The following is a 24,795-nucleotide window of genomic DNA, read 5'->3' on the forward strand; positions in this document are numbered from 1 at the left end:
CTGCCTTGATTGTTAGGAAATGTAATTTATTAGATATGCATAGTCATAACATTTTTCACACATGGTGATGTGTATGTACCTAATAATCTCCCCGATGTTTTTTCAATCGATTTTCCAGCCTTCACTCATATCCCGCTAGGTATACAAAGACTTTCTCGCTACCAATATGCAGTAGGCCTACCGCTGAATAAAGAGCTTGTACTATAGAAGCAAATAAATGTCAAACAAATGAATGTTTTTTTTTTTAAGTTTAATTAAAATAACACCAAGGCAAATTACATGCTTCATTTTTTTTGACCATTTATGTACATCTTTTATTCCTTTTTTCTTACTTCCTTACTTATCCATTTATTTTTTCAAATGTCTTTTACCGTAACGTCTTAATGTGCCTGAAAACTTTGCTTCATACCTCTCATTTTCCTCTAACATTAAATGGTCGTATAAATACACTTTAATCTACTTTAACAAAAACCGGACATTGACCGGTGGACATTGGATCAAACCTGGCAGCCACGGCGAGTAAATACAGTCTTTGCCAAAACCTGCTTGTTATTGCTTGTTGCATGTGATTTTAAAATGTAATCGTTGAAATTACAGTGATGTTTGTTTCCGAGGTATGAGGTCCTCTGCATCAGGGGCCGTGTTGAGCTAAACCCAAAGAACAGCCGGCGTGGCTTGGCTCATGGATCTGAGGCAGCGCACTGAGCTCAAAGGGAGTTAAAAGGTCTGAGAATCTGTAGCACATGCAGATGAGAAGTGCCTCACCGACGTTTTCTAGTGGCAGTGGGAATGACTAATACGGCCACACAAGGCTAAGGTTAGGAAGAGTGAATGTCAACAGATGGTGATATATAGAGCGGGAGAGCCTCTATTTAGGTGGACCAGCCAGTTCATCTCAGACATATTGATCGACACAATTACCTTCTTTACTCTGAGGATTATGTCTCTGTAGAGTAATATAAAGGTTTCCTGACATGTCAATCAGCTGCCACAGCAAATTCCACCCAGCAGACTTCAGCCTGTCACTGAGATGGGCTCTCCAACTCCCCCAGCATCAGACAGGCTGCATGTCTATCACCAAGAGTTCTTGGAGGGCATAAACTCTCTCTTTTTGTCCATTTAGGAGTGATATAGATACTGTGGCTTTCTAACATCTCTCTTGTTTATTAAATCATCTCCGTTGCCCACGTGATTATCTTCACTCTGCCCCTGTGCTCTCGTTAGCTCCTCCACCTCCTGAAAATGACCCCTTCAGCGGGAACCGTGCATGTAGGCAGGCCAGTGGCAGGGCATTGATTCCCTGGTTGGATTTATTGTTGAATCCCTCCGTTTGGATGAGGGGCTCTGACCTTTCCCATCTCAGGTGGGGAGGACTGATGCCTTACTACCCATGGGCTGTAGTGAAGTTATTAAAAACTCCATTACCGCCATTCAAAGGTAGACATAACTCACAGTGCGGATATAGAGATGTCAAAACAGAGATTGATCTGAGAAAGAAGGGTAACTCAGAGAAAACTTTAAGAAAGGTAGAAAGACTGCCAGAACTGAAATACTGAGCTTAGCCATCAGTCAGAGCGCGAATGGATCTCTCAGCTACACATCTATCACATCCTTTTTCAATAACTCCTCTCTGTCACCCTGTAGATCTTGAAGGAGTTAAAGGATGAGGACTGGGACATGGGCAATATCATCCACACACTGACCAACAGGCGCTATGGAGAGAAATGCATAGCCTATGCAGAGAGTCATGATCAGGTAAGCTATTCGCTACAAGATCCCACTCAAAAGTGTCTGGATTATCACGCTGTGGGTCATAAAACATAACTCGCCGTTCCAGGCTCTGGTTGGAGATAAGAGCCTGGCCTTCTGGCTGATGGACAAGGAGATGTACACCAACATGAGCTCCCGGATTCCCATGACAGCAGTCATCGACCGCGGCATGCAGCTGCATAAGATGATCCGCCTCCTCACTCATAGTCTGGGTGGAGAAGGCTACCTCAACTTCATAGGTGAGTGATTGTGGTGACGCCAAGAGAATCGTACAAACCTAGAAGTTGCCTGGAAATGATGGTGTATACAAGGATAAATACTATTGAGCAGTCATTAAGAAATGTTGTGTTAGCCTTGTTATGTGCAGCTCAAACGGATCCTGTGTTTTGATGGTGTTCTGGTGGAATATTTCAGTGTTCAAACAATGAATCCATTGACAGAAAATTGACCCAACAACAATTATTCTAACACATTGTAAATTACATAAATGTGGTTTTGGAACCATTGGTCAGATAAAACAAGCAATTTGACATCACCTTTATCTCTAAGACATTTTAATACTCATTGAATTGTTGAAAAGAATAATAGGCAGAAAAGTCTTTAACAGAAATAATCGACTGCTGCAGCCCTGCTATAATTATGTTTTTGCATAGGGGAGTTAATTTACACACATTCCAATTCAAAACTCTGGTTCATGATATACATAATGTATAATATTGTTGATTCAGCTCTCCCATCAAGTATCCTATCGCGTATAACACAGCATAACATTGCTTTTCATATCATCATTCTCTCTCTCTCGATAGATAGATCTATCTATCTATCTATCTATCTATCTCTAGTCGTCCTGCTGGCTTCAGTTTTTGTTGAGAGTTAATTCTAGATCTCTCTCGTGAACCGTGTTCATCCTGAATTTGAAGCTCTCCCCTCAAGCGGACACAACAATCGCTAAGAGTTCAATGAACGGATATGAATGCACATTTATTCTCCTGTCCATCAAAGTCCTCTACGGGCAACAGGCAGAAACAGGCTTTAGTGTACATTTTTAATTGATGAGCTATTCCTTCTGTGTTTATTTGCACTACTGTTTTGGGGTGTTTTGTGCATTCATTTTTGTACATATCCTTTTGCCATAATGTGTTTCTTTAGCTCCAGGGTAAAACCAACATAATTTACCTTTGCAATAATAAAGTTATCCGAATTCACTAAGGCTTGAAGTAGCCCTTGTCACTTACTTTCCATTCGGGATGAGGTGCTCGGTAATTAGATGTCTTATATTTCTTTCATGGATACATCCTCGGAGTAGCTCGCGACCAGTGAGTCAAGGCTGATGATAAGCATCAAAGGAACCTTTTGAAGTGGGTTTGACATTAATACATTCAAGAGCCGATGGGGAAATACAGGACAAAAGCTGTCTGAGATCGGATAGGTTACCGGTTTTCTTTTTTCCACATTGATTCCAATTCACAGTCACTGTTGAGATGCATCTCACACCATCTGAGCTTTATCGAGGCCTGCTGGTAAAGATAATAAAGTGATAATTCATGATGTTGGCAGTTGACCTTGGTTGAAGAGAATGCGTTTCCTCAGATGAGCCTCACTAATGTAAACGCAGCCTGCGTGGGGGGGGGGGCGGGGGGGGGAGCACAATCAAAGCGTCTGACAATCATAACAGCGCAGCTCATAATGAACAGGATGTCATAGAACTGACCCCCTGTGGGCTGTTGAAGGACAGTTGATAGTAATCACATCTCATTCTCTGGCTTAAGTAGAGCTAAAAGTCACACTGTGCTTTGTGTCTCATGTACTTTTACTCTCAATCAGTGCAGCATCGGAATCATCAAGAGATGGTGGAGTGGTTGAAGAACAATACTTGAAGTGGCTATTTGACAATGCTTTCGTGAAGTCGGCCTAATCCCTTATCTTTTGTGAAGATAGACTTAAGCTGCTCATTTGCCATCTTAACCTTTAACCCATACTTATTTCTTTGTGTCTTTTGATCAGATGTACTGTATTATTGCACAGCCGAACGCCATGAACATATACAGTAGCTCGAGGACAATCTTTTATGAGTGTCTTGTGTCAGTTGATTACTGAATTAGCCAGTCACTATTTGATGCATTGCAGATTGAAATGCTTCAATCTGGCTAAATAAGGCAATAATAAATGGGCATGAAAAGGGAATGCAACTCATCAACTCACTGTATTTATTAAGCCGATCCCAGCTGGCTACTCCTCCATGTTGAGTAGTTGCATTTCTCTTACAAAGCTACAACAGAATAGTAAAATGGCTTTTATTCTTTACACTTTCCATTGATTAAAAATGGGGATGATCATCTTGTCCAAGTAGTAATACGTACGATATATGAACCTTTTATACTATCTATACATTTCTCCATTCTTCCCATTGGCCTCCACTTGTAAATCCTTATGTTTTTATGTTCCGCGTCAGTCCTTTCTATGTTTTTATAGAATAAATCTTAATTAGAGCTGCTAAAATGACAGACAGAGATTTGGGTGTCGATAATAAATACCTGTATTTTATATTCACTTAAACTACAGAATGTAAATCAGTAAATTCCTTCAGAGTCCTCCACCTGTCTTGATATAATGTGGAAACATGTCCCTCACCGTTGTCTTGTAAAATCGGCCCTTAATGGCGATCTTGCTTCTGGCTCTAAGCAGTTTTTAACCTCGAGATCAATGATAATTCTTCTTGCTGATGCAGTTTTCTCCCGTCCAGACTTCAAGCCTTTTATTACCCGTTCTACTGAAGGAACAGATGGATACTTTATCACACGTACGACTTTCCTCCACTCCCTCACTTATTCTAATTTCTTCAAAGGGGTTGTTTTGATTTTTTCCATTTCTACTTTTGTTTCAACCTTTCATGCATCAGTAAATCTGTCCGTTGTTGTTTAGAGGTGTTGTATCATAGAAGCACAAACTCCATTGTAGTATTGACGGAGCCATAACAAAAGTAAAATCAAGTCCTCCATTTCAAGATGATTACCTCACAGTTATGCCTAATTGTGCTGCATTTCTTTAAATCACAGTTGGCAGAGTTAATCAGACAAATTATCGGTAGGCAGACTTGCATTTCAAACTTTAAAGTACACATTTTGTCAAGTAATGCTCAGTGGGTTGAAGGTAAGTTATGAAAAGGAGACCCGTATTATCGGCAGAAAAACTAACATCGTTCTCTTTGGAGATCTGCTGATGGCTGACTCAAATAATGGTGCTGTCATCTTGTGACAACAGTTATAAAGGATGAAAGTTCAAAGTTATCCTGAAGAACACAAAATCCGAAAGCTTCACAGTGATGCACCGCTCTAAAGTTCATCCCTGAGAACTTCCGCCTATCGGGCGAGCGTTGGGGGGGGGGGGGAAGAAAATCAAGTAGATCTGAGATGACATGTCGTGTCAGTAGATCAATGTCGACAGTCATTTAGTCAGTGCTCAGCAAGAGCAAATAGTTTGAGCAAGCAAATCAATTGAAAGTGTCTAACCGAGAAAAACCCATTTATTTACTCATGACCAACAGCAAACACCACACAGCAAGAGGGCAGAGGGGGCGTCGGCGTTTGAGAGGCCAGGAGATGGATACTGTAAAAGGATGTGGAGTGTCAATGATATTAAAGCACCGAGTGGCGTGGCAATAATGAAACGCCTCAGTGGTTTTAGCATTACATCAGCAGGGACAGAATGGAGGCACTTTCTGACTTTCAGGGCTCACAGAGACTTAAGATAACCTTGCAGATGTACAGTCCAAATCATTGAGCTAAGAACTTCTCCCAGCACTCCGTATTCATAGATTGCTACAATGCAACAGGCAACTATTATACTGCAGCCTTGGACAGTGAATTTCAAACCAGCGCTCCCTCCTCATACATTTCATGTAGATAATCTCACTGAGAGCTAACTGTGCTTGCAGGCTTGTGGTTTCGGAGGAACACGGCACTGACGCCGCTGCTTGTTGGACCAGTAATGCTTATTTTATGTGCAGAGTGCGAGTGTATGTTAACACAGTAACAGGAAATCAATCTAGCAAGTGCAAATAATCATTTGATCGTGTTTGCAGCCTCTTTTTTTTTTCTCATTGCATCTGAAACCTGTGACTCTCCCATCCCCTCTGATTCCCTCATTGATCTTCCTTTGCCAGAATCCCTCCAATGGAAAACGCATTGATCCTTTGCTTCTTCTTGTGCTGCTAATTACTGAGGGGACTGTGTCACTGTCAGGCCCTTATCTGATGCAGGGCTGTGTAGAGGAGTAATGGGATGTGCCAGCTGAAAAGCTGTCTGACATAACCTTGTGTAAACATGGTTGCCCCCAATTAATCATATATGTATTGGAACCACCGTCAATTTAAGCATCATCAACATGATCCAACAAACGTTTTTCAACTCTTAGCATGGGTTCAAAATCTTAGTGCAACTTCCTAAAATGAATGTAATAACTTTCTCTTATTTCGGTGTCTTACCTATCAATTTCTATTGGCTGTGATAACATTTAACTCAACACCCTAATTGCTGACATATGAGGATGTGGTGACTTTTCCAACAGGGCATGGTGTAATCTGAAGATCAGACGGGTTATTTGTACCCTAGACCATAACCTCGCCGCCTTGTAAAGTTGGTCACGTTTTCCAAAATACAAGTTTTTGATTTAGATTTCTTTACAAAACCGAGTCGACAGCCGTGCTAGCTGCTCTGTGAGGCTATATAGGCACAATGATGTAAATGTTATAACTTATAACAGAGAGGTTGTTATAATTTTATGGCAATCCACCCAGCAGTTGTTTCACTTAAAATCACAAATGTTAACCAGCTGGTGGCAGTAAAGGAAAATTCCGAGGATCACAATTCATCCTCTGGAGACCATGCACGTCGGTACCAGATTTCTTGGCGATCCATCCAATAGTTATTGAGATATTTCAGTTTGGACCAGATTAACCCACCAACACTGCCATGCCCAGAACCATGCAGCTAGCATTAATTGCTCTTTAAATCGGTGGTCTATTACAATTTGGGGATTTTACTTGTAAATGTGTAATTTTGGCTGTCAGCCCCATCGTAACATTGGACTCACCAAGTTCATTTCTGAGATCAAAGATTAAAAATGTTTAATCCAAGTCTGGAGACCCACTTCCTGGGTCCACTGTGTGTGTGTGTGTGTGTGTGTGTGTGTGTGTGTGTGTGTGTGTGTGTGTGTGTGTGTGTGTGTGTGTGTGTGTGTGTGTGTGTGTGTGTGTGTGTGTGTGTGTGTGTGTGTGTGTGTGTGTGTGTGTGTGTGTGTGTGTGTGTGTGTGTGTGTGTGTGTGTGTGTGTGTGTGTGTGTGTGTGTGTGTGTGTGTGTGTGTGTGTGCATACAGTGGTTAAGATGATCTGGATGTTAACAACTTAACCTTCCTGATTTAGTCGTGTTTCTCCACATGTCTGACTTCATTGTCGTCAGACATAGTAAAGAAAACGTCAATTATCCTTTCATGAATGTTCAAAAAACAAACTTTGGATATATTATACTGAAACCCCTCATGGTATTTTATCTCGGGTAACAGTGCCCCAGATATATTATGAGACATAAATGATGATTTTATTCATGTGTGTATTGTGGTATGAATCCATCATATTTTGTCCTTTTTACAGACTGTGCTATCTGGTTTATTTCAGCTGTGAGGAGGCAGAGGAAGGTTATTATCGCGGTGATTAATGCAGGCATATGGGAGGAACATTGCCGTGTTATCGTAGAGGAGAGGGAAATGATTACCTAATGGAGGTGTGTCCAATGTGTTTCTTTAAAGCCGAAATGAAAAGAAGAGTCAAAGACTTCCACTGAATCAACCTGAACAGGAAATCAATCATCTCCACTAGACTTTATAAAATAATAACATGAGGAAACTGAAAGCAAATACAGGCAAAAAGAGGCTGGTGTGCTTACACTGTTAATGAAGTGTAGTTCTTTTGAGAGCTTTTATCAAAGCTGCAGCCTGTATCTGGGGGCTCTATCTTGGACAGAATAGACAGATCAGTTTGTTTGTTTTTTCCCCCTCTTACTCGTGTGTGCGTGTGTGTGTGTGTGTCACACACACACTCTCACAAAGCAAGTGGATGATAAGGAACAGCTCATTAATGTGAAAGTCCACACTACAACATTTTCACACTTGCACACTTTGAATTTCTGCATGCATTTTGTTGTGTGGTGGAGTTTTTATGTGTGCAGGTCAAGTGTGGGCCAATAGATCAAGTCACATCGCGTTGAAATATCTCGAGTGCAGTGTGGAGTAGCACTTCCTTTATATGCTCGTTATTTTCCCCCGACAGTGTTCACGCCTGTTCGGTTCCCGCAGTCTTAAACCAAAGAACAAAAATGATCCATTGTTTGCTTTTGGTTCTAGCCCATTTAGGGTTCACACTGACTTATTACAAACAAAGCAAGAGTTGTAAACATGGACTGACGGGTAACTCATTCACTGGACAGTTTGGGTGACCTGTTCTGCATCATCGGCGCTACATGGGGCCTGTGGGTGGGTTATCAAAACAGAATTTATTTCAGTGACCGGCCACAGGTGACTCTGTGCTCACGGGTGCTTGAAGTCTTCACTTATTTTTCTGCAGTAGTCACAAAAAGCTCAGACAAAGAGAAACTGATGGTCATGAGCAGCGGTTCAGACTGTAACTGAAGGTTGGAGACTGCAGACAGAACTGAGCCGTCATGTGCGGCAGTGTGATTGGAAACAATTGTTGCCATAATCAGCACACAGATGCAAAAAAAAAAAGAAAAGTTTTTGAATTCAGCTGGTCTCAGTGCATTAGTTCGGTCAGCAGTGTTCGCACTCTCCTACATGAACCAGACCAAACGGTCCCGTACGTCAGAGTTTCTTTTCACCACAGTAAACAAGTTAACGCCTGAAAAAATCCCACTTGAGAAGTCGACTGCAGTGCAGGGAGGCCAATGTCTGGCCTACAGGGACGGGTTGTTACGGTGGATTTGGCAGGTGGGGGAACCCCAAGAGCCAGTGTAGCTGGCAAGACAGTGCTTGGGACGCTTTTGAACAGGTTTGGTTATGAGCAAATATCATAGATAATTGTTAATATTAATAGAATTATCAATAGATAATATCCATAATAACAGGGCACCAAAACTATGTAGGTGCAGTAGCTCAGAAAGGAATTGAATTGCTAAGTAATTATTAATTACCAAAAGTAATTATATTGAATAATATGATTTAAACGACATAAAAATCACCTTGGGGCGCCACCTTTCTTAACAAAATGTTAGCCACTTAATGTAGTCTCATAAAATAGTCTTATGAGACATACTAAGCACATCAATTTGGAACTCTTGATTAATACTTAGATTAATAACTGCAACTAAAGTGTGTGTGTCTCTGTGAGAGAGACAAAGAATGGTGTTCTGGCTTCACCCTGGACATAAACAGTTTGAGCCCCTTCCATCTGGTAGGAGGCTGAGGTCCATCAGGACCAAGACCTCACGACACAGGGACAGTTTCTTCCCGTCGGCAGTCGGGCTCATTAACAGAGCCCGGGATCCCCACTGACTCTGTCATCTCAGGACAAACTCCTACCGGTCACTCCCCCGCACATCCCTTCTATCACACTCGACACTTTCACACTACACTTACATCTCACTTGTTTATAGTCCTGTTATCTGTTCGTTTGTGCACTTTATTTTATACTTTATTTTATATTTTCTGGAAATTTAATATGTTTTAGTCCATGTGAAGCATAACTAACACATCAATTTTGGCAAAGTCTGTACTGGATCAGACCCAGTTGCATTACTACGTCCATGGAGGAAAACTTGCGTGATGCTTTTTGTTGCTTGAAAAGTCAGCTGGCGGACGTTGTTGTAGCTGCTGGTGCTAAACTTGTTTACTCTGGGTTAGCGGTGCGGCCTGGTCCGTCTTCCAGGTCCCTGCTGTGAAAGAACGGTTCTGTGTATGCCTGTTCAGTTAGCAGGCCATACCTAAGAGACGTGGAGCTCTTGCTGCTTACAAAGGAGAGAGAGAGGGAGAGAGGGAGAGAGAGAGAAGTTGCACGGAAAACAGCTTGTGTGTTTTATGATATTGGTTGAGCTCTGTTCGAAACATTGAATGATCTTAAATGAATGTTAAGCTGTGCGACCACAAGTTTTGGCTGGAGAAGCCAAAGCCAAATGACATACTATTTGCATACAGCATGCACTGTATACACATTTTATATATTCATTTATTTTTTCCCGTATACAACCAGTCAAAGCGCTTTCATTATTTACTCTGAGCCCATGCACAATGTGGGATGACAGATGCCAGTCAGACTTCAGCTTCGGAAAACTGCTGCTCATTAAACTTCAAGAGAATGCTTGTCCAGTTTTTTTTGTTTTTGAGAGATTTTCTGTGAGCTATTTCTTATCACCATCCACAAGTTTGGGGCTGTGAGTAACTCCACCATTTCCCTTTTGTGCCTTGCTTTTTGGGACTACAGAGGCCATCAACATTCAGTATTCCAATATCAATACACTGCGTCCCTTAAACCAGCTTAGAATGAGCATGTTGCATGGAATTGGGACACAGCTCTTAGTAAACTCGGTGCTCGTACACATGAGACGTAGCTGAATACCTGTGTAGCTCAGGTCGTCATGGATCTGTTGTCTGTGGCATGTAAAGTACAACAACCTCTGAGGTGGATCAGTGTGTGTAATTCACAGTTTGGATTGCAAAAAGCCATCAAAGTTCATTCTTCAGCATAAGATGTTGAATAAAACAGTGGTTGCTCTCGCTCACACCACCTACATGCACCCTGTGCAACACAGTGCAACACAGAGAACATGTCGAAAGTCATTCTGGGAAATGAAGGAACTCAAAAGTACTGCAGATGTTGAGCCAGACAGACAGAGTGAGGACAAAAATAGTAAATTATACATTGAAGATCACATATGGATGCCTGACAGAGAGATTATCTGAATGTTGTTTTTTTCCTCCTTGAGAATGAGCTCCCCGGGGTAATCGTGGGGCTTATTCCTTAGGCGCTACTTAAAGGGAGGAGCCTCGAGCACAGTGTTTTCTTTTATGCCATTGCTCCCTCTTGACAGGTCTTGAAATCACGTCAATGCTACCTGAATCCACAGAATGGTATGCTCGCTGTGACTGCCTTTGTAAAATGAGAAAGAAAGAAATCATCTTTCTTTTCTTGAAGGAAGTTTGTCAAATTGTAGCATGTCCTTGACCTCTTTCATTCAGATGTGGAGAAAACCTAAATGCCCGTTAAGTAAATTAGAAAGAAGAACTACAATTCTGTTAACTGTGTTTCCATTAATCTCCAGTGAATGGGACTGGATTTCTTAGTTTTAGAAATCAGGCTGCTGCAGAGAGACTTCGGTGCTTGAAAAGCATGCTGATATAGCCATATAGCTTCATATGGTGGACTGTGCATCTGCATCTTGTATGCTTAATCTGCACAACAGCCGTTATCAGTTCTTCACACACCCGTTTGTCCCTGTCAGGATGCAGGTTGGCCGATTGGGCCTGGTGCACCATGGCCTGCAACAATTTCCCCCCAGTGCCTGAGGTTGTCCATCACAGTGCTGCCTGCAGCAAAGTCATTTCCACATACCTCAGTGTCGTTCCAATGGCTGGATCGTCCAGGGGTGGCTAATATCTATGCTATTATAACGGTACATTGTATCGCTCAATACAAGGCATTCCGGTCAATGCACATTATTAACCAAACAATTCAACATTTGTTTTGTTCAAAATGTGTTGAACTGTAAAGTGGTGTCATTGTTGAGCGGGAGGATGATGAACGCTGAGGAAGGCTCTTGAAGTGGGCTATTTCATCCTTGAGGCTCTGAGGAAGCCGGGAAGATTGACACATTGGACAGTCCCTCTAGTGGCCGCAGAGCACTATCGAGAACGTCATCGTCTTTTTGCTTGAGGGCAGTGATGCCTACCAGACGTATCGAGTGACGTGGCCGGGGCCGCGACGTGGCCCACATCGGCTGGAACATCCATGGTGAAATTGCTCATTTGTGTCGCTAAGGCAGATACAAAAACAGCTCAGTCAAAACTGGCAGCCTGAAACTTCAAGAGACTCCTGCCATGATTGCTTGACACACACTCGTTTTCTTTAGGCACTGGAAGAGTAACAATGTGCCCTCTGGGGTCACAATGGTTACTCCTGATGGTCCGAGACACGGGCTTCAAAACACTGGGAGAGTCTCAACTACATCCCAGAATGGGCCGGACAAGACGGCATCGTCTTCAGTCCTGCCAGTACATCAGCTGATCTCCTTATTCAACGAAAAGTAACCGAGATGATCACTCCAAATGGATCCGAAAGCCATCCAAAGCATACGTTGTACAATAAGTTTCCACTTCAGGGCACACAATGTCCTGTTGCTTCAATGCGGTTCTCCTTGCTCAAAGGATTTTTCTTATAACTTTCATTCCTTGTTGGTGATGTGTGACCATCATATCTCAAAAATGAATGTCACATTGGAGCAAAATGTAATCGATTTCAAACTCCCACGATGACGAAATCTGAAGATTTAGTTGATCTTTTGACCTCTCTTGCACTATGGTAAGGCCAACCTTTTAATGGTCAACATATCTCTAAAACAAATACAATGTTACTGTTAAGAAGAATCATATTTGTTTTTGCTGACCTTATGACGTATACTGTTGACACCATCATCACTGGAAACTTCTCATCTCATGTCCTGTTCCTAACTCAGCCTCACGGTTTGCTGTTCTTACTGATTTCCCCAGGATTTGAGTCAAATGACCTGTTTGCAACCTCATATCTGTAAATTCAGATATGGAATTTTGCATTTATTAAGAGCTGTTAAATTCATGTTGAAAGGCATGTGGGGCCGCTGTGATGATGAGCTCAGTGTGATGAGAAAATGTAAGAAAGAAAGAAAAGTTTTCCGTTGACATTTAAGTTGATTATCGAACAAATGACCACTAGTGACACGAGGCTACAGTTACGCTGTTTGATTTTCTTTATGAATGCTGTAATGCCTTTTAAAAAGTCAAGATTTAACAGAAAAGGATATTCTTAACTACCATGTGACAGCCACGCTGGTGTTTGTGTGATGGTGTTACAGATGTGTAGTTGACATCAAAATGAAGGTAAAGTTTGAAGATGAGTGCGGCCCTCCTACTTTACCATCACAAAATGTTTCGAGTGTTTTATATGCGCGTGTGTGTGTGTACTTGATGAGATTATTTGCATGTGCGATATCAATACAAGACTTTCAGACGCACCATGAATGTGTAGTTTACACATTCTTCTTGTTGTAGTGCAGGGAAGAAAATCTGTCTTTGACTGCCAGTGTTTCAAGTCTGAAATGTAATTTTCTTCTTTACATTTCAAGTTCAGATGTGTAGGAGGCTCGTTATTCATGCAGATGTCCCAAGAAAAGGCTCTCTCTCTCTCGCTCGCTCGCTCTCTCTCTGTCTTTGCTGCCCTAATTCCTAAGCAAGTGCTGCAGTGGGCTTGTTCTGTTGCCAGTCCGTGCCTTATTGTTTGCTACTTCTTCAACACCTACATAATGTATTTCATTAGAATCTGCTGTCAGCCCGTCTGTTCCACTTCATCCCATCACTCTGATTTATTTATTTTTTCTTCAGGGGGTGGGGGCTCTTGGCACCACAAACAACTAGCCTGTATTCTTCTTCTCCTCCTCCACCTCCTCTTCTTGTCATGCATCTTACTCTGTCTCTTGTCTGTGCGTTTCTTCCTTTGCCAGGAATTCAATTATCCTGGCTGTTGTTTTATGATGTTGTGGTGATGATGATGGATTCATTGTCTCATCTCCGGGCGTGACAGCATTGTAGCAACAAGGCCGCTATTTCCTACTCTTCGGCAGTATGCGTTCAGCTTTGCATCGGGACTGCGTGACTCCTCCATTGATGCTGCTAGTCTGAAGTTGTTGTTGTTGTTTTTTTTATTCGAGCCCTCGCTGGCGTTCCCTCTCAATTATAAGATGTTAAAGAAAAAGGAACAATCTCCCTGAGTAGTTGCATGAAAAGTGCTGCCGTTCTGGTGGTTGTGAGGCTGCAGAAAAATTCAGATATTTAGTTAATGCTGTAATAAATAATGAATTAATCAACGCTGTGATCAAGAGAGATCTCCTGGAGAATTGTCTTCCTTATTTGTGTCGGATGAATGAAAAGCTCTGATCAGTTTCTCCCAGTTTCCAGCATAGGCTTGTAGTTTGCTCTTCGTTGCGGAGAAATAATATATAAATATATCCTGGTGAATTATTTTTGCATAACTTTGTTGAAGAAGTGAGACTCAAATGAAAGCTATGGGATTTGTTTGCGACGTTTTCACTGGTGTTGTCGGTTTTTTTTCAAGTTTTATTCATGAAAGGGCATGGTCCTGGGTGACAGGAAGGCTGGCACACTGTAGATGGTGAAAACATTGCAGGAGCATTGTGGCTCTGTTTTAATATGGAAAGTTCTAACCTCTGCTGGGGTTATACGGAGGTCGCAGACTGTCGCCGGCTCTGGTCGCTTTGATCGGTCTTCTTTTGTCTTGTTAAAAAAAAAAAATGCACAAAACCCCGAAAAAGAATCTCGCCCGATAGAGTATGCTAATTCACAGAGACTGTGCGCCTTTCCCTTCATTATGTACGTTCTTTAATAACTCACTCTGTGTTGCAGGGAATGAGTTCGGCCATCCTGAGTGGCTGGATTTCCCGAGAGAGGGGAACGATCAGAGTTACCACTATGCCCGGCGGCAGTTTAACCTATTGGATAAGGATCAACTCCGCTACTATCAGCTCTACGCCTTTGACCGGGACATGAACCGTACCGAAGACAAGTACGGCTGGCTGGCTGCCCCACCTGTAAGGAACAGCACACGCTCACTGTACAGTAGGCGTTGTGCAGACACTCTCAATGACAAAATCACATGACAATATAATGTCCCAGCACCATTCTTTAGTCTCATACAGAATGTTTGATAATGTCTAGTGTCCCAGCTAATTGTTCATAAAATGTTTTAGCTCTGATAAGATTATTTTTCAAGAATGAATGCATTTCCAAAGCCACCATCTTTACACACCTTTCCAGGTTTCTTCGTTCCACATTGGAGTAGTCAGGCAGGTGGTGATAAATGCGCCATAAGGAGAGTTCATTTTGAAGATGTCTGTTTCTCTGGCTGCTGTCAAGGTGAACAGTAATAGATTTCGCTCTCATCCGGCGGCCTCTCTCTTTGCCTACATTTGAAGCCCACGAGAGAGAAAAAAAGAAATTATGTTTTTTCTCTTCGGGGGCCGGTAGCAAAGTAATGGGATAATGCAAATGAAGAGTGTGGCTAAATTGACAGGGATTAGAAGTGAGTCTGTGTAATTGATTCAAAAATACCCTCCCTCACATCCCCGGGAATCGGTCGTCAGATTAGAGCTAGACCTTGCTGCATTACACTCTGGCCTGGGTATTTCTCCTCCACAGACAGACAACTGCAGCGGAGGAGAACGTGTATCAGAGAGCATAATTAGGGACACGTCTGGTTCACATGTATAATTTCTGTATATTGGCCTATCAATCAGAAGTGTGTTCTGACTCGGGGAACGTTTACACTCTTTACACCCGGATGAAACGGAGCGTTGGAGGGGAGGCAAAGGGAAAATGTCAGAGCCTGATTTCTGAGCTCCTTTGTGGGGGGGGGGGGGGGGGGGAGGGAGGGAATGCTGATCCCAAAGGATGCAGCTGGCAGGGAAGATGCATACATTTGGCACCAGTGCTGACCTGCTACACATTGGGTGCTGTTTTTCTTGTCTTTTTCAGTGCCTTCAATATGTGAAGCCACTTGGATGACAGCTCTACAACGTATATTTAAGACACTATCAAATTTTCTCATGTACAAAATGATTCTCTTATATTATATATTAGCAGGTTGTCACTATGCATAAAGCTCTTGGCTGCTGGGGAACAGGAAGACCATCCATCACCAGGACAATTCCTGAATATTGGGGTTTATAACAGATGGGTTGAGTTTACTCTTTTGCAGTGTACTTGAGAAAAACACTACATTCGGGCAGTAGGTGCATCACATGAAATGCCAGAGCAGATGTGCATGTAATTATTTATCATGTTTTCCTTTGCTATGATCATGAAATTATGTTTTTGGTCACGCAAAGTTCTGTTGTAATATTGAGCTGCCAATTGATTCTTCTGTGATCACTAGAAATGTTTTTACAGGATGTTATCAGGTTTTCAACAAATACTTTTTGCCTCTAAATTAAGAAAAAAAAAAAAATCTCACAAGAATACAAAATAATTCAAAAGCCATCCCAACCACTGCCTTTTTTTTTTTTTTTTTTTTAACAGTTTCAGAAATTTTTAACCAGATTCTCACAATGCAACTGCTGCTGCTACAAAGTAGGTCTAGAGTTGGATCACGTCTGAATCAAGGCACATTATTAAGGCCTATTCCAAAACCATTTAAAATGAGTTCGTCCTGCTTACAATGAGGAGCAGACAATACACAGACGGAACGTGACAGAACGTCTGTGCAACTGGTGTTAAAAGACTAGAAATGACAAGAGGGAAGAGGTGGAGTCAAAGTAGACTCATGAATCAAAATATCCAATATGTAAAGCCTAAACCAGACTGAAGCAATAGATAATGAATCAGTTTCCGTAGCTGACCCTTCGCTCTGGTCTCAGACAGTGCTCGAAAGCAGCGGAGACAAAAATGGCTTATTCAAGGATTGATGCAATATCACAAAAAAGACGTTGTAGAACATCGGTCACAGATAACGCCAATAACTACTCAGAGATTCTGCTATAATAACTAGATGAGAGTGAATCCTCTGTACAGCGTGTCGGTGACAGTGCCAATGTAATCGTGCTTAGAGGGAATATTCTACAGCTGGGTTCAATATGTCTCTGTGGTGGGAGCTTCCAAGGGCGTTTTGTAGTTTAAATGAGAAGCAGAGGATGTACCGGCAACGCTCCCAGTTTGTCCCATGGTGTAAGTGAACTAAGCTGAAATGGAAACATGCAGGGACTCTGCTTAAAAGTGTGATTTGTGCACGCCTCTTTGAAGATGTGCAGCTGTGAGCTTTTAAAAGGCCAAACTCTGGACATAAGCAGAAGCTCCAGTAAGTGCAGAGATAGCATCACTCGAGTTTTCCTCTGTGATGAAATGTAAATAAACCAGCACACGAATGACACCCAGAGTCGTCTGTGTTCTACTTATTCCAGCATTACTTAACTAGGATGCAAACCATTACAGTTATCCATTAGAGTATTTCATCTACTGGTATTATAACTTAAATCTATCTTCATTCGCAGTAGTAAAAGTGGTCTGCGTATATCAACAATCACATTTCCATTAAAAGGCATTAAAACAAGTATTTTCTAAATTGAGGTCTGTGCCTATTTCTCTATATGATTCGGTTACATAGCATACATGAAACATTATCCTCCACCTGATATTCAGCAAAGGGTTACGTCTTTAAATGTATGTTCGATGTCTCTTGTCTCCCCAATACATAAAAGATTTGCTCTGCCGAAATCGACGTTTGAAATACAGTTTTTCCACCAACTGTGCCGTCTGCACCTGCAGCGGACTTAACTTATATTCCAGTGGCGAAAAGCAGCAATTAGGAAGGTCACAGTTTGTGGAAATGTTTCATGTGAACGGTAGTTTCATTGCTGATGTCACAAATGGGGCTACTGTCGGGATTTAACCCCGCACTCATTGTCATTGGCTTAGTTTCTCCCAAAAGTCTTGTTTCAGGTCAGACTGCTGCTGCATGCAGAGACAGAAAAACGGAAACGTAACACGCTCTTAGGCCTAATGTTGAAACTATGCAAGTATCTTAGGGCGGCCTTTTTCTTGTCGCACACTTGAAAATTATAGGTTGGATAGTTTGTATTTTTCCAACAATAGATTCTGAGTATAATCACAATAATTTCATGATCACCGCCACGTCTGTTGATTGCATTTACATTTATTTATTTATAAGTGAGAATAAGTCGACTGTACTTGTTCAACGCGGCGGACGCAGGTTATGTTTCTATTCCGATGCTGAAGCCGTTGCAGGCAGCCAGAGGAAGCTTGACATTGCTCCAAATGTGTGGACTTCTCACGTAGAAATGGGTTCACTAAAAGACCCGTCTCCTCACTCCTTAACCTCCGTCTTCTCCGCCGGTCCAGTTGCAGGGGTGCTTATCTTCTCGTTCAGCCGTGAATATGCTTCCCTGAAAATTGGCTTTGGCGAACAAGACACTAAAAATAGGGGGGTTGGGTGACATTGATAATCTCTGCTAATGACACGTTAACAGTAGCTCGCTCTGCAGGAGAGTGGTGGCTTTATCATGTGCAGCTGTCTAAAGCTGACAGCGTGTGCTTCGCGCTATCCTGGGCCGCTGCGTTCTGCTGATGAGTGCCACCTGGAATGTGATGTGGGAATGCTCAGTCTATTTTTAAATGTGTAGTCCACTGATATAATGTGCCCCATTATAACTCTAAATCCAAGATGAGGAAAGGTAATGACTATTCATGAGGAAATATTTGATTAGCCTTTTCTCTCTCTCGCTCTCTCTCTCTTCTCCCTCCAGGCCTTTGTCAGTGCCAAGCATGAAGAGGACAAGGTCATTGTGTTTGACAGGGGACACGTGGTCTTTATCTTCAACTTCCACCCAAGTAAGAGCTTCCAGGACTACAGGGTGGCCGCAGAAGCTCCTGGAAAGTATCCTTTCAGGTCTCGTCTGTCACGTCACTGCTCCCTCCTTTCAAATCTTCAGACATTGGCTTTCCTCTGTCGCGTGCCACAGTGCACACTCGCACTGCCTCTCAGAGTAATGATGTCTTTGTTAGCTACTTCTTTCATACAACAACATGACTAATCTTTTGGGCTTGCCAAAACCACTGACTGTTGATATTTCAACAGAGGCAGTACACGTCTGTTAAAAGGGACAGACATGATGGGAGTTACATGATCCATGTGCACATTCACACTGTTAGGGAAGGTGTATGTGTGTGCAGCACTTTGGGCCAGAGTGAGGTGAGGCAGGTCATCGACTATTTGGTACATTCATGGTCCTCCGAGGATACATCTTATCTGCTTTGGTTGTCTTGTAACTTTATCTATCGCCACGAATAAGTCCAAATTTCCACTTGTCTGACACTTCATAACAGGATTGTCTAAAACAGGGAACCACATTCTCATCAGATCAGCTGCACTTTCTAAGTTGCTGTATGAATATTTAAAGCAATATTCAGTATTTTCTTTTTCTTATAACAAACCCCATGAAAAGACCAAAACCAAAAGCCCATTAGTCCGTCCTTTAATACGTTCCTACTTCCCCTGCTCATTTGGTTTTACTGAAAATGTTAATCTTGAAAACCTGTCTTGATTATATAGTTGTTTTTTTAAAGGCTAATTCATTTCTCATGAACAATAAAGAAATGTCCACTGTAGTTTTTAGCAAATGTTGCATTTGTTGGAGACTATTTTCAGCTGCGGATTTGTATTGCTGACCCTGTCACAGTGGCCGTGTCATGGAAAGTGCAGCACGGTGTCAGACTTTAGTAAATGTGATTTGTAAAGACCTGTGATTGTGATGGCAGAGACTAATACTTTTGTGATGTAATATGAGCAGTCACTGTTGAGAGGAATATGAGTCTGTTGTTTACGGGGGTGTTGGTGCGCTATTACAGAGAAGTAAAAGCAGAGCCCAGTGATTCAGAAAGCGCTCTCTTTAGAGGTGTTTGCTGTCTGTCTTCCCAGCGAGCAGCACAGAGGAATTTAATGAGTTCCCCAGTTGTGATTACAGCAGGTTTAATGATCAGGGATGCGAACGGGGACTGAAAGCTGACAGATTTGTATTTATTATAACGGGACATCACTCTCTTCTGGGGCCCGCCGGAGCCGTCGCCAACAGTTTGCTGCGCGGATACGAAGCTGCGTTGCTTCTTCAGCTGTGCCTTAAATGATGTGACGGCAAGCCAAAATGCAGACGGGGTTTGTTAGTTTTCTCTGGATGCCCGCGGTTCAAATCGCTGCACATGAGCAATTCGGTCTCGAATTATAATGATTCGATTGGCTGACAACGAGGCTGTTAAACAGCGGTTGTTCCTCTGATTTCTGCATTTGTTTTTTGTTTCATTTCGATGGAGAAGGTGATGCTTCTTTCTAATTATAGGGAAATAATAAAACTCCTACCTAAATAATAAAAAAAGGTTTTAACAATGATGTCATAAACAAGCAGTTTGTTTTATTACGCCTCAACTCATTTAAAGAATTCAGGAAAATAATTTGATTGCATTTTTCCTGGTTATTATATCATCAGGCAATTATGATATATAGTTTAAGTAAAAATGTTATAGACAGCCTGAGTAGCTTGATTATAACTGTTTATGAAAAACAATACAAAATTCTCTATTGCAAATGTTAATCAACAAGTTAAAAGATGAAGACAAAAAACACAAAACGGAACAATAAGCAGGTTTATTTGATTAAAACCCAGAAGTAATCTCTTAATATCGAGCGTTAATTGTAAGCTTGTTTGATGTGCAGTAATTGTCCTTTCTGCCTCGTGTTTTCGTCTCTGCCTTGATGGGGTGAATCTCGAGCGCACCACTAATAGCCCGACTGCACAGTGTCTGTAACACCGTTTTTGAGGGTTTATATTCATTTAGATGGAACCGCATCTTTTCCTCCTGGTGCTTCGTTTGATGTGTAAGGAGCGGCCTCAGACGCTTGGTGGGTTGAGAGGAAATGCAAATAAATGTGAGGGCAAAGCTCTGGCTGTCATTATACAGAGACGCAGTAAACTCATAAAGGCAAATGTGCTGTGTGTGTGTGTGTGTGAGGAAGGTAAATGTGGCGTGTCTATGAGGAGATGCAGATCCTCCGATGGGAATGTGTGCAGAGGATCCAATTAGGAGAGAAGACTGATGAAAGTGCCACTCTGAGCTTGTCTTGTTTACCTCCTCTGCCTCTAAGAGTCCAAAAGTGTTTTTTCATCACACTCTGCTGTCATATGCTTAAACTTTCTTCTACATATGAGGGTCAGCGATGTCACAGTAGAGCCCCACACCACTGCTGTATCTGGAAATAATGGCTGGATGCAGCTGACCATAGTGTGCGCCACCGAAAATGGATCCAATACAGGGTGTTACTTCAACCCGGTCTCACTGCCGACTCGTCAAATACCGATGGTTGGCCAGTGTGCCCTTGATACCACCACACGGGGCTTTCCTCTAACGCCGGCGTAAACTCATCCACGTCATGATTAGATGCTCGGAGCAACTGCGTAGTACAGAGAGGTGGAGGAGTCAAACAGATACTGGACTCGTGTCCAGGATACCGCTGTGTCTCATGCAAAACCAAAAGTGAACGTTGACATTTTGTGACGTCAGTCGTTGGTCACTCGGTAGTGACGCGAGTCCTTTAGTCAGTCAAGTCAACATCAACTGTGCTCCTTTCCTAAATCTAACTAAGTGGTTTTATTGCCTAAACTTCCTGTGAAGATGAAAGTTTATTTTGAAAAGACACGACGCATGAAATGAATAGAAAGTGACACGTCTCCCACTGACACTAGAGCGGTACCTAAAGCATCAGTCTGAAGTTTAAAGCCACTGACTGAGCGTTGGTTTTTCATAAGTTGGGAGCGAGAATGTAATTTACTTCTAAGAATGTTGCAGAACTGTTTGAAAATGTATCTAGTTCTGCATAATACTTCAGTATTAGTTATACAGAGAAAATTGTTGTCAATATGATGAAAATACCTTTCATGCGTCTGATGCGGTTCAGATGAGTTACAGCTAAAATAGCTGCTGGTTTTAGTGTTTGCGGTGTAAAACTGAAAGTATGGCGTCTTAACTTTGAGATAAATAACAACTCTGCTGCAATCTAGTCCTCATCCCTTGGTACCGGGCCTTCGTTGAATTCACAGCGACTCTTTGGCCTCTTCATATTTTTAGACAGGCCTATCTTTTGCTTCTCATTGTACTTTTCTGAATGTTTTTTTTCTCTCTTCTCCACAAGAAACTGGAGAGAAAGTGGAGCTGAAAATGTTGGCCATTAAAATGCACTCAACGTGAGCTTTTCGACAGGCACTCAAACCATCAGTTTTTAAAAACTTTTTTCGTTTTTTTCTCTGAATCGTGGCGGACACATTCTTTAGGCACCGGGCTTTATCTCGCTGGTTAGAGTATTTGAAATCCCAGTTGGATCCCGTCATGAAAGCTGTACCTGTCGGGGCAGATTGGTCTTTGATTTACACTGTGCCAAAAAGCAGTTGAGATTGTGTCAGGTCATCATTCTCCTTTTCTGTCTGAGCCGTTCCTTGAATGCCGTTTGGAATAATTCAACTACAGGTGCTGTGACACGAGCAAACTAGAATAAAATACACACAGTTGTGTGCATGGGTGGCAATAATTTACTCCGATATTATCTAGAATGTACCAGATAAGGTTTCAGAAAATGGAATGTGCATCTATTTTCTTTTTTTTTTTTGCCACAGCAAGCTGTAGGATGCATCGAGATGGATTGCTTCAACAAAGTTACATTACTTTTCTCTGCGGCTAGATATCCACAAACATCCTCATCAATCCGGAGGCGTAATCTGAATTCCAAATGTTCAATCGTGTTCAAAGGCTGTAGACGAATAGAGGCACTGCATTTATTTCAGGCAGTAAAGGGAAGTTACTGTTTATCATAACTCGGGTCTTATTTTTTGATAGGATTTCTTTCAATTGTGATAACACTGTACTCAGAAAAACAATTTGGGAACATGATGATATCGACTCAGAAAAACCTGCTTTATTTGGAGGTAAAATAAACCACAGCTCTGTTAACATCTACAAAACAATAAAAGACACTAAACAGGTAAAGTAAGATGTTACCTGGTGCACAGATAATAATCTACAGCTCAAAACACCCCAAACTCCTGAGTAAATAATTGACTTTAGGGCATAAAGCACATTACAAAAAACCCCATACTCATCAACTACATCAGCAGAGACAGGAAATCATGCTCCCTTTCTGAATTGCAATAATCAAGTGTGTGTTCTCATCACATCTCTAAGAGTCGCACCCCCCTCCCATCAATGAAATCCCTCACCCGAAACTAAATACAAGAAGCACACGGCAATGTCCCGAAATGTTGGTAATCCCCTCAATGCGCAGGAAAACACAAAACTACGACAAGTTTGGTCGGTCAAAGTCCAAGATGTCCGTGTGTAAGCTGTGATGAATGTCAACAACGGACTAATAATTAATCATTTTACACTTCTTTACACTTTGTTTTCTCTTCCACATGAATTTGGCTAACCCGGAGGTTTGTGTGAAACGTGTCTGATCATTTGTTGTTGCGCTTTTTGCTTCGTTCAGTTATTAACTTGCCAAATGCTATGAAAATCTACAAAAGTAAGACTCATTTTGTCATCATCCATTAGTTTCACCACTGATTTATAGTAGAGTATGAAATACTTTATTTATTGTGACATCTGAGCCATCTAGAATAATGTTTTTAGTTTTATTTTCTGGGCGTATGCATTAAGAGGATGCTCATCTCTTTTTATAAAGTGCATGACGATGGTCGCTCTAGATCTCTCCCAACGTGTTTCACAACTAATCAACACAACAGCGATAACCTAACAAAGTTATGCTGAAGGCTGTTAACAGCACTTGTAGGTGTCATGCTCTTCATTCGAAGTGACGGAATCTCTTTAATTCGAAAGGAATAGTCTTCAAGGGTTCTCACTTTACATCACTTAATGTACTTTTCAGCGGAAGGCAGGGAGAAGTCAAGTCTGAGGGGCGAAGACGCGGCGTTTAAAATGCTCGCAAGGTCATGCCGCGTTCTTCAGACGTGCACACGCATCCAGCTCGGCTCTTGTTCACCCACATCAGGTTGCTATTACTTTCATAAAGCCAGAGATAAAACGACAGGCTGACGCAGGCACTAAGTGGTGGCTCGGTCTGCTATCATGGTCGTGGACAGATTGTTTTCAGGTCATCAATGGCTCTAATCATCACGCTTCGGACTGCCGTCTTTTCTTTCTGCTCATTGGGCATTCCCCTTTTATTCACAAAGGCTTTATTGATTACAATACTTGACAGCTGCACTGCAAGCTGTTGTTGCCGCCGTCTGTAGCCACTAACAAAGACGTAATCGCTCAAAAGCCTCCCAACTTACCAATTTGTGCTGGTTCTCGCTTCCTTGCGGAGAAGTTTGCCAAGGAACTCTGAATTACTGTAACTATGCCTCATTTCCAGAGTGCTCTGTGTCACCAACATGCACTCTTACGGTGCACCTGCAAGCCACATGACTGGAAATGCACAACAAGCTGTGTGAAGCAGCACTGCGGTGTTACTTGCCCTCCAAATCGGTGATTGGAAAATATTTACAGTGCAGAAACGTATCCCAGGCACTGTTAGAATCGGTCAATGTCAAGGTTTTTATTGTTTGTATTTGCAGGATTAACCTTTTGAAATCACATACATGCTCAGCTTCCCAGAAGCTTTTTAACCCCTGGGAGGATATTTCCATCGTCGTCTGATAAATATCATACAGCCATCAGAGCAGAATGAGATTGTTCTGTCAATAAAACACCAGAGCAGTGGGAGATGTGGGGGAGGGAGTCTTCCTCCTCAGGAGAAACAATGCACAGAGCAGCACTTCCTTTTTGAATCATCACTATCAAAGCAGGCAGCAAAAGCGGAATTTCCCCGGCTCTGGGGCAGAATGAGGCAGCGTTTGAGGATCACGCTCCACAATATGGCCTACGGGGAAATCAGGTGATCATTCAGCCAGCCAATTAGGGAGCTGTTTACATGTCTGCTCCTCTCCCCTGGTGTTTGTTACAGTACCATCCCTTAGAGCTCCTGTACCTTGGAGACGGGAGTAAATAATGCACTGCGCTGTGTTCATGGGTATTTACATTATACATGGACATCAGGGTGTACATGTAGGCTACGAAGAACTAGATGGAAACTGCCTGGAGGCACGTCTTCTGCTTAGAATACGGTATATGTTCATGTACATACT

At 42.1% G+C, this 24,795-nt stretch overlaps 1 protein-coding gene across 1 annotated transcript in view; it reads left to right on the forward strand.

The window, feature by feature from the left end:
* Positions 1 to 24,795, forward strand: part of gbe1b (glucan (1,4-alpha-), branching enzyme 1b) — a 75,006-nt gene that overhangs the window by 38,010 nt on the left and 12,201 nt on the right. The window contains exons 11-14 of the mRNA XM_079272562.1: positions 1,645 to 1,755; positions 1,838 to 2,009; positions 14,444 to 14,628; positions 18,355 to 18,485. Coding sequence (XP_079128688.1) covers positions 1,645 to 1,755; positions 1,838 to 2,009; positions 14,444 to 14,628; positions 18,355 to 18,485 — 599 coding nt within the window. The remainder of the gene's footprint in view (positions 1 to 1,644; positions 1,756 to 1,837; positions 2,010 to 14,443; positions 14,629 to 18,354; positions 18,486 to 24,795) is intronic.

The sequence above is a fragment of the Melanostigma gelatinosum genome (genome assembly GCF_949748355.1).
Source record: "Melanostigma gelatinosum genome assembly, chromosome: 7".
NCBI classification, from domain to species: Eukaryota; Metazoa; Chordata; class Actinopteri; order Perciformes; family Zoarcidae; genus Melanostigma; species Melanostigma gelatinosum.